The 10,872-nt window shown below is 43.1% G+C and overlaps 1 protein-coding gene across 1 annotated transcript in view; it reads right to left on the reverse strand.

Moving 5' to 3' along the window:
- Positions 1-240: 240 nt before the first annotated feature.
- Positions 241-10,872, reverse strand: part of Wdr89 (WD repeat domain 89) — a 38,099-nt gene continuing 27,467 nt past the window's right edge. Inside the window, exon 2 of the mRNA XM_021179645.2 lies at positions 241-2,209. Within this exon, the coding sequence (XP_021035304.1) occupies positions 1,019-2,179 (1,161 nt within the window). The 5' untranslated portion in view covers positions 2,180-2,209 and the 3' untranslated portion in view covers positions 241-1,018. The remainder of the gene's footprint in view (positions 2,210-10,872) is intronic.

Here is a 10,872-nt window from a genome sequence, read left to right on the forward strand (position 1 = left end):
ATAAAGAGATATTCTTACCTTTACACATAAGACAAGATACCCAAACTTAAAAGAATCAACTTCTTTTATTCAGGCACTTTACAAAACAGTTTTTTAAGAAAAATGACAAAATTAACAGTAAATGTGGCTTGGTAGGTAGAGGCTGCTGTGAAGCCTAAGGACTGGACTGTGATTCCTGGGACCCACAGGGGAGAAAGAGAAAACACACACACACACACACACAGAGAGAGAGGCAGTAAACAAGGCTTCAAGTGTTAAGAAAGAATATTTAATCATATAATATTTTTGAAAGGCTATTTTGGAAAAAAAATAGCCGTGTTGTTGTATCTTCTTTTGCCTGTCTTATGTTAAGTCTTGAAATGAATCTAGTAAGGTAATTTCTTTTTTCATCAGCAAAGTACCTGGGTGCTGGCTAACCAAATGTAAATATAGTATAAATAACTCGTGATTAATTAAAAAAATAAAGTACAGATACAAGTAATTATCAAATATATTCTTCTCATTTTAGGAAAATATTATACTTTATTCCTAAAAAAGTAAACTTCTGCTCAGACTCACTAGAACGCTTCGATTTCCATGACCCGAGGTGTGTGGTGAGCGTAGTGAGGAGGCAAACGCTCTTCAAACGACTAAACAGTCTGATGCTGTATAAGCAAGTGTATCACTTCAAACATAAGGAGCAGAGTTTAAAGCCCACAACCCAGCCACCCGCTCCCTCGCCTTTCCAGCGGTCTACTGAAGATTCCTCTTCAGGCCTACTTCAAACCTAACATTTACTAACTCCACTGATGGGTTTCAAAATGTGGCTTGTAATTCCCCTGTCAAGTCAACTGGAGGCTTTAAAAATATTGTAGAATATGTCTGAAACTGAATTAAACCATTCTCAATATTTGTCTGGGGTAGGGTGGGTGCTGTGTGCTAACTGCCTGCTTTTACAGATAAAGCTTTAAAAAGATGTGCTCTAGGTAGCAAAAGATGATTTAAAACCGGAAGAGCTTTTCCAGTCCCCAGTATGACGTCACTGCTGTTTCCTTTTCTTGTAAGAATCGCTGCTGTGGACTCGAACTCGCTGCTGCACAGAGGATGCAATTTTCAAGCTGTCTTTCTTTGTGAAAGTCTTCTCCATAGCTCCAGGTTTCCACAGCAATAGCTGTGCATCTTCTCCTCCGGTCAGCAAAGAATCCTCAGACACGTTCCAAGAGAAAGAACGGACGGTGGCTGCATGGCCCCCATGAAGGCTGGTCACATGGGTCAGTCCTGCCGTGGTGCAGCTCAGTAAGTGAATCTTTCCTGTGTTGGTTCCTCCAATAACAAACAGTCTTTCCATCTTCTCATGATACAGGCCACCAATCAGATAGTCCAAATGCCCATCTTTCACATCAGTTATTTCTCTTACATCCTGGATGTTCAAACACGTAATTGGTTCATCTGTATCCAGATGATTGAGATCCCACCAACAAAACCCTTCATCGTGTGTCATGCAGTAAATTTGCTTATAATCTTTTCCACACCAACCGATACAGCTCACTGATGAAACGGAGTTACAGGTGGCAACCAATGCGTCCTCTTCCTTATCAGCACTGAGATCAAACACATTTACCAGACCATCAGTTGACCCTGAGACAACCAAGTTGGGATTGCTGGGATGGAAGCGCACTTGAGTGATATCATCACTGTGCGTCTCTGAGTAGGCACCAAGTGGGTCTCTCGTCGACAGATCCTGAGATGTGAACCTTGCATCCCAAAATACCAACAATGCGTCCTCATCAACTTTCTCTGCACCAGCACAAATGACATGATCTTTGCAGTTGACATCAAAACTGATAAAACTACACGAAGGGTAACCCTTGAATAACTGCACAGGCTTTTCGCTAGCTACCCGAGCATCCCAACACTTCACAGTGCCATCTGTGCTTGCAGAGTAGACATTGTCACAGGAATTTGCAAAGCTGACTCCACTAAGAATCCCAGGAGAGCCACTAAATTCTCGTAGCAGATGTAGTGTCTCCTTATCATATATTCTTATCGACCCATTTGAACACAGAACAGCCACCAAGCCTCCTTTTTCTGCTTGTACAGTCTTTGATGTGTCTATGCCAAGCAGGTAAGTGGGCTCTTTTGGTTCCGAGGACCTTCTAACAATATGCAGGCTAGCAAACTGGTCCTCAATCTTCTCCATGTCAGTAGAAACATCCAGGGGTATAAAACTCTGTAATAAAGATATGAAAATTCAAATTAAACTCAGAACTTCTCAGAAAGTGCATGTGAGTCCAAACCCTTTGGGGCAGATGCTGCTGAGGTCCCACTGTGCGGTACCCAGGGCCTGAGTCAGGCAGAGTCAAGAATCAGAGCAGGTAGGCAGCATCTCCTTTCGCCCAGATGCTGCATAATCCCTGGGCACGATTTCCTGGCCTTTTTTTTTTTTTTTTAAACTTTCTCTGATGCTGCACTACAGTCACTTCTGCTATGCTATTTCCCAAGCTCTACTGCAAAGCTATGACTTTCCCTCTTTCTCTGCCTCTTAGCTTGCCTGTCCTTGATAGGTTATATCTCTGCCACCAAAATGAGCCAATTCAAAGCACAATAGATTATATTAAAGGCAGGTTTATTGGAAGCTGCTCTCGAGCGAGTTCACTGGCCCCAAGGATTGAGGAGTGCGGGAAGGGGAAGAGGAAGGGCACTTGCAAGGCAGAGCCAGAAGAGGAGGAGAAGAGAGAGAGACCAAAATAGACCTCTGGATTATACAGGCAGGAGGAGCCTCTGGGAGAAGGGCAGCCCAGCCCCTGGGCTGGAAAGCTGAGTATGGGCTGAGGACTGTTGAGAGAACCTGGAGGCCAGGTTTGCTGTGATGTGTAAAATATCTACCTCAGTCCCTCCTCCCAGGGTCTGAAACCAAACAGTCCTGTTAGTGTCTTGAAACACTAATATAATTGTCCCATAGCATTCGGGAATGAAAAAAACTGAAATAAATCTCTAATATCTTAATCCGTTCCCTCCCAGGATGTAACTAAAATTCAGCTGCCTTTCATCAAATCACTCTTTTTTAATTTTGGTTTTTCAAGACAGCATTTTACTGAGTATGAGTAGTGCAGGCTGTCCTGGAACTTATACTGTAAACCAGGCTGGCCTCAAACTCAGAGATCCTCATCGTCCATCCTCCTGCCTCCGGATTGCTGGGATTTAAAATGTGTGTCACAACCGCCCAGCTCAAATCACCCTTAAGAGCATCTTTTATGCTAATGAGAATTAGAAAGGAGTAGTTCCTCTGAGCTCAAACACAATTACTGATCCCACTCATGTCAGCCGCACTGGAATCATCTTCTCCTCTCCTCAACGGTTTCATGCAACTTTAATTTAAATAGAAATGTCTAGGCAAAAAAATAATCCCCCCAAAATATTCATGACTTAATCCTGGGTCCTGAGACTGGGTTGGGTTACGTGACAAAGGGGACCTGAGGTTGCAGATGGAATGAAGGCTGCTAATCGACCTAATTTAAAACTGACCTTAAAATAGGAAGATTATCCTAGATTATCTGAGTAAACCTAGCATAATCACGGGTGTTTTTAAAAGTAGAAGTGGGGAGGGCAGAAGCATTTAGGAAGTGGAGAGATAGAATGTTGCTGGCTTTTAATGAAAGGGACATACAGACTAGAAGTTGCTGCTAGTCCTGGCTAGTTTGTTTTCAATTTGTTACAAGTTAGTTATCTGGGCACAAAAATTTTAATTGAGAAACTGCCTCCATCTGATTGGCCTACAGTCAAGCCTATGGGCATTTTCCTCACTCATGGTTGCTGTGGAAGCCTCCCTCCCTCCTACCCACCCACGTGGCACCATCCCTGGACAAATGGTCCTGGGTGCTACGAGAATGAGTAAGGCATGGAGAGCAAGTCAGTAAGCAGCACTCCTCCATGGCCTCTGCATCAGCTCCTGCCCCTAGCATCCTGCTCTGATTTCTCTGATCCGATCCGTAGTAGGCTGTAAAATGTTAGTTTTAGTCTTGCTGTTTTATCAGAGCAATAGAACCCCTAACTAAGACTGTGTTTCCAGAGAACTGTTTGGATACCAGTATCCACTTGGGACAGCTCACAACCACCTATAACTCATGTTCCAAGGAATCCCATACCTTCTGGCCTCTGCAGACACTCACACATAAGTGATATGTGCACACACATGGACATATACACACACATAATAAAACATTTTAAGGGGTGAACTCAAGAAAGTGGAAAAGGCAAGGATGCATTTCTTTCCAGAACTTTCCAGTGGATATCCATCCAAACTTCTGGTATTTGAAATGATAAGACCACGTACAGTCACTTGTTGCAGCACCATGGGAAACTAATACAACATGTCTGCAGTGGGGAGTGCTGCTGGAGCAGTACTTTCAGACAGCAGAAGCTCCCAAATGATAGAACTGGGACTCGAACCTAGATGATCTGGCTTCAGAAAACATGCTCTTAAACACTGCACTTGGTTGCCTCTCTAAAGGAGAACAAGTTCAAGGACTGAAAATGTGCATACTCTTTGCTTTCATTTTCTTTTCTATTTTTTTCAAGTCAAGGTTCTCATGTGGCCCAAGATGATGTCAAACTCCCGCTGCAGTGGAAGCTGGCCTTGAACTTTTGATCTTGCCTCTATCTTCCAAGTATCATAGGCATAGCCCACTGCATCTAGCTCTGTCTGCATGTTTTCTGTGGTACTTTTCACCAAGGAATACTTTTGGTGCCCTTGAGTGCCAACTCCTAGAATTACAGCCAGCTAGTAGAATCCTATCGGTATAGACAGCTCTCACATCTTCATGCTTACGATGCTTTTAGTTCTGTTGCTCTAGTGGATGCCAGACGTGGCCCTGGTCAGAACCTTTTCAGCCAAGCCTCTCTCTCACAGTATCTGCATGAGGCACTCCTTCCTATTCAGGTCACAGTGTACATGAGTCGTCCCCACTGACACCCTGACCACCAACCCTCCTAAAGAGGCCCCTCTGGTTCCCTAACACGCTGCCCATCTATTCCATCTTACTTTTTATTTATTTATTTTTCTTGAGACAGCCTTTTTTATACTAGTTATGTCCAGACCTTGTCATTGTTGCTAAGATAATTTAACAACTAGTTATATAATATTTACATCCAAAAGGAGGGGCCACAAGCACCCTCTGGGTGTTGGCATCTGTGGGAATCCTCGACTGCACTGCTTTTTCTACTGAGAGACAACTGTATTCATTGTATTCTCCATCTTGTTTATAAAATTCATTAACTAGAGTGATAATTTCATAGTTTACTAATGACACAATCTAATTTTAATAGAATAGGGAAAACAGTAGACAAATGCTTTTGGGCTTGAATGATGTTAGAATAACATGGGCATTGCTGACCATTCTCAGCTTCATGATAAATTAAAACAAAGGAGTTGTATCACTCTATTTCTATGAAATGCTCAGGATTCGCACAAACACACACACACACACACACACACACACACACACACACACACACACGTCAGTTGGTAGGTGTTTGACTAGCGGCTACAAAGCTCTGGTTTCAATCCCCACTGATGTATACATTTGGGTGTGGTAGTGCATGCCTATAATCCTAGCACTTGGGAGAAGGCAGCACTCAATGAGTGCAAGTCACTGAGATGGAGACAGTAATAAAACACTTGCACAAGGCCCTGGGTTCGATCCCAGCTCCACACACAAAAACTCATCAAAAGAGCCAGTGCATAACTGCTTCAACTTCCAAGTTAAGAACAGTTCTAGAAGGAAAGGAAAGAAAGCTAAAAGGACATTGTATGCATCTATGTATTTGCAGGGACTTCTGATCACGGAAAAATACAAAATACTGTTTATAAAAGTATTTGAAATAGTGCACAAAAAGGGGGAAGTGAGACTTTAAATGTAGAAAGAACAGTATTCTTAACCAACTATTTTACCACAGTCTGGCTATTAAAGGACGCTTTAAACTGTACATTAATTTAGAAATAGACTGCCTAAAAGAGATATGGTAGCACATGTCTATTTTTGGGGCTTATGTGGCCGAGCACCTTGGCATGTGCCAACCAAGGGATGCCACAGAGGTCACACCCAACTCAACAGATCAAACGCAAGATCATGCAAGAGATTTATTAGACAAAGGGCTGCCTTGGAGCAGGGACAAGAGAGAAAGATACAGAGGTGGCTGGGGAGGGGCAAGAAAGGCAGACAGAGCAAGTGTCGGAGACAGAGAAAGGGACAGGACGAGAGAGTGGGCCTTGACAGCAGGGACCTTCTTAAAGAGTACATATGTCATATGTGGAGGCTGGTGGCGACATGACTGCTGGTGCAGAGTCCCTGCAGCAGGCTGCGGAGCGCCTGATTTCTATCACCTGTGATCCCAGCACTCTGAGCTGAGGCAGGAGCACCCAGGGGGCAAGACTAGCCTCAGCTACATGGTGAGTTCAAGGTCTGCTTGGGTTACAGGATACCCTATTTCAAAAACAAAAACAAAAACAAAAACAAAAAAAAAAGAGGAGGAGGAGGAAGCAGCTCTTGGTTCACTGTTAGAAAGAACGCCTTGTTCATTCCACTGACCATCACTACGAGGCTCTATGAAGAACAGAAACAGTGCTTACTTCTACTTCAGAGTGAGCAACATATTGATCTTTGTATCTCAGAGATCAGACTAATTCAAACAATTAGGACGTTTAATGCACCTTTTGAGCTAGCAGCAAATTTCAACTAGGACTATTCACTGTGATGCAAGCAGGACAGCGATATGGCATTCCGCTCCTTTTCTGGATTGTCTGGGTGTGTTTCATAGTGCATCGGTCCTCTACAAAGAGTTAACACAAAGGCTCTGAGGCCTGGAGCGGTGAGGCAGGCAGAGAAGGGCCCCAATGGATACTACAGCAAAGTAGCCCAAAAGTAATGTAGAAGTTTCCTATGATATATACATCTATGAAAGGAATTTAAATGAAGTCACCATATAATGGGCGAGAAAATGCCCCAAATGGCCAGGAATGGGCTCCATATTGTTGAGTCATTGACCAAAGGGGTCCTATGGCCACCCCATCACCCTCCAATCAGGCTACTGTCAGGGTTTCTGGTTACTCTCCATCATCTGATAGGAAGCTCTTATTGCTGAACACACAACTTACTTATGATACAGAACACCGAGCAATCAAGCTGGTGCCCAACTAGAAACTCCGCCCCTATTGACCAGCACTTGTGGTGCCGGGAAGTACGCTGCTCGCTACCAGAAGCGAAAGTGATCATGAACATCACCCAGCCACATACCCTGTGACCTACAACAGACCTGCCTGCAAGACAGACTGAGCACTAGTGGCACAAATTCTACCAGAGTAAACAACCGCTGTCTGGTTGGATTTAAGGCCAGCTCCATAAGAAGGAAGCTGCACCTGACACTGCTAACGTGGCCAAGAACCTGAGACTCAGGTCACGGGCCTAGGAAAAAATATTACGACTATTCTGCTAAAGGACCATAGCAATAAAATATCTCCTAACATGTTGCTACACCTATTGATCAGTGTATTGCTAAGTCCTTGTCAAAAAGACTTCTTCCCCTGGTAGACGGGAGTTAACAAAGACACAACTGAACAATGTGAAGAGCCTGAGAGGCTTTGCAGCACTCAGCCACGAAGATGTCTTAATCAAACCCCTCCATATGAGGCTCAAAAATGTGGAAGTGGTGACAGAAAGATGATAAGAATTAGAGGTGATGGAGGCTCCAAGGGAACAGAACCTTCCAGACACAACAGCACTAATAAACATGTAAGCTCACAGAGACTGTGATATTACACATAAGCCCAGCACAGGTTCAAACCAAACAAAATCCCGGCACTGAGAAAGCCTCACCTCTACCCAAGAAGCTATATGCTACCTGCTGGGATAGGAAACAATCAGTTTTCTTCAATGGAGTGTCACTGGGTATCTTAGCCACAGTATTATTATTATTATTGTTGTTGTTGTTGTTGTTTTTCAGATAGGGTTTCTTTGTATAGCCCTGGCTATCCTGGAACTTGCTCTTTAGACCAGGCTGGCCTTGAACTCAGAGATCTGGCTGTCTCTGCCTCCTGAATGCTATGATTGAAGGCGTGTATGCATTTGTACTATTTTTTTGCTTGTTTGTTTTGTTGGTTTTCTATCTTAGTTTGTCTGTTTTGATTTTCATTCTGTTGTTTCTCTTGTTTTTGTTGCTGTTTCTTTTTGGAGAGGCTTGGGGAGGTTTGAGAGATTGACAGAATATGCAGTTGGGTAGAGATAGGGAGACTCTGGGAGGAAATAGGGGAAGGACAAGAATATGACAGAAATATACTGTATGAAAATTTTTTAAATAAAAATTTGAAGTATATACTGTGTAAAATCCTCAAATAAGTAAAAAAATTAAATGCAAAAAACAAACAAACAAACAAAAACCCAAAACCCAACCCAACCCAACAACAACTAATGTCACCTAGTAATGTTGGGGCTGAAGGAATGGCTCAGTGATTAAGAGCACTGGCTGCCCTTCCAGGGGACACAATTGCAGCTCCCAGCAGCAACATGTGGTTCACAAATATCTGTAACTTGTTTTAGTGGATATAGCATTCTCTGTCCCAGGTTCCACAGCCTCATGATCCACAAGGTGAGACGAAACTCGAGTCAGTACCATCTTTACGGTCACTGTGTCAAAACTTCCAGAGTCTGACCTCAGGGCTTACTCTCCTTACACAGAAGCACTGTATGAAAAACTTTGCAGAAAGGATTCCTTCCACATGGCAATTCTCACAAAGCTTTAGGCATAGCTACACAGAAACTGGCTAGCAAAGTAGAAAGCACTTGTGAGGTGTAAAATAATAATTCTACTGACAGATACACAGTGCTCAGGGCAAGAACTCAGAGAGGAGGCTTGTATTAAGTATAAGGAGAGATTCTATTGGTGGAGGGTGCTAGGTCAAGGGACCTCTTTCGTAAGGATGGGTTCCACTCACTGAGAGACAAAGCTTTAGAATCTAAGCATTGCTCGGAATGTTGGGGGAATTCAGGTGCAGGTTGGCACCTAATAGAATAGCAAAGGATGACCAGGTTGTTTGATCTCTCTCATGGCGGCGCTCCAGGTGATCAGATGTCATTCATTTTCTTCCTTTGAAGAAAACAGGCCCCTGTGGTTGACAATCTTGGCAATTCTGGCTTCTCCAGTGCTGACTCTGAGCTCTGCATCCTACACTTCTCTACAAAACCAAGCTACCCTCAAGACAGTAGAGAAGTAGGTAAGACACGGGTAGCGGTAAACTAAGTATATCCCATGGTATTTCCAAGCTAGAGAGCTTATTTTCACACACAGATACAAACAATATGACAGCTTAATCTATTATAGGAACACACACACACACACACACACAAATCCTTAAGCCTTAACACATAAATATGCAAGTAAGTCATATGTGAAATACAGCCTCTTATGACTCTATAGTTAGTTCTCAACCATACACACTAAGGAATCATTCCAGACTGAACACACTTTCTTCAATTGATCGGTCCCATGTGAGGTTCTCCCTCTATAATCCATTTCCAAGTCCCCAAGAGATCCCTGGGGCCTCTTCACTTCACGCTCTTCCAAGGTGAACTGAACTCACATTTATTCTTCCAAGTGCTCCATTTGGCAGGAGAACCCACCTCTCTATATATACACATTTCCATTTCCAAACGTCTGCAGGAATTTCTTCTTACATATGCCCTGCTATAAAGTGATCATTTGTTATCTTTCTAGCCTGCCTCCCCCACCTCTCTCTCTCATTCCCTCCCTCCCTCCCTCCCTCCTTTTTTTGAAAGGGAATCTCATGTATGCCATGGCAGTCTCAAACTCAATATAGCCAAGGCTAGCTCTGAACAGCTGAAGCTCCTACCTGAACCTCCCAAGTACTTAGATTTTAAGTATGGACCACTATGTCTAGCCTCCAAACAAAACTTTCTGAAAAGTCTATTCGCTCCACTTTGGTCAGGATATATCTATCGCTTACTTAACTTAGTAAGGTGTTACTACTCATTCAACACCCAAATTACACTTCTGGACCACAGGCTCTTTAAAGTACAAGATTAAGTCAACATATTACACATATTTTAGGTATTTGTTTTTATTATTTTTCTGAAGACTGTGTGTATGGCAGTGTATGAACATGTGCACAGGAGCACAAGTGGCCACAGAGGCCAGAAGAAAGCACTGGATCTCCTAGAGCTGGAGTTACAGGTAGTTGTGAGCTGTCTCACATGGACAGTTACACTTGGCTCTTCTGTAAGAGCAGGTATGTGCTCTTAACTACTGAGCTATATCTTCAACCCCAGTTTAAATCTACTTTAAAGGGCTTGAGAGATGGCTCAGGGGTTAAGAGCACAGACTGTTCTTCCTGAGATCCTGAGTTCAAATCCCAGCAACCACATGGTGGCTCACAACCATCTGTAATGAGACCTGACAACCTCTTCTGGTGTGTCTGAAAACAGCTACAGTGTACTTATATATAATAAATAAATAAATCCTTTTTAAAAAAAATCTTCTTTAAAAATTTTACTGTGTGTGTGTTTTGCCTACATGTATGTACAAGTGTACCACATGTGTGCAGTATCCTCAGAGGCCAGAAGGGGCACTGGATTCCTTTGAATGGAGTCATATACAGATTTTAGTCACCCTGTGGATTCTGGAAACCAAATCAGGTCCTCTGGAAAAGCAGAGGGGGGATTTTAACAGCTGAGACGTTTTCCCAGCCTCACATTAGGCTTTTTAAAGAAACCCTGAGTTAATTCTACACACTGACAGGAGAAAAGAAGGAAGCAGTGTGACAGAAAACCCATGTTTCTGCAAAAATGGTCACTAGGGTAGCTGTCCTTTATTTTTTCTTGTTTT

The sequence above is a fragment of the Mus caroli genome, chromosome 12, assembly GCF_900094665.2.
Source record: "Mus caroli chromosome 12, CAROLI_EIJ_v1.1, whole genome shotgun sequence".
NCBI classification, from domain to species: Eukaryota; Metazoa; Chordata; class Mammalia; order Rodentia; family Muridae; genus Mus; species Mus caroli.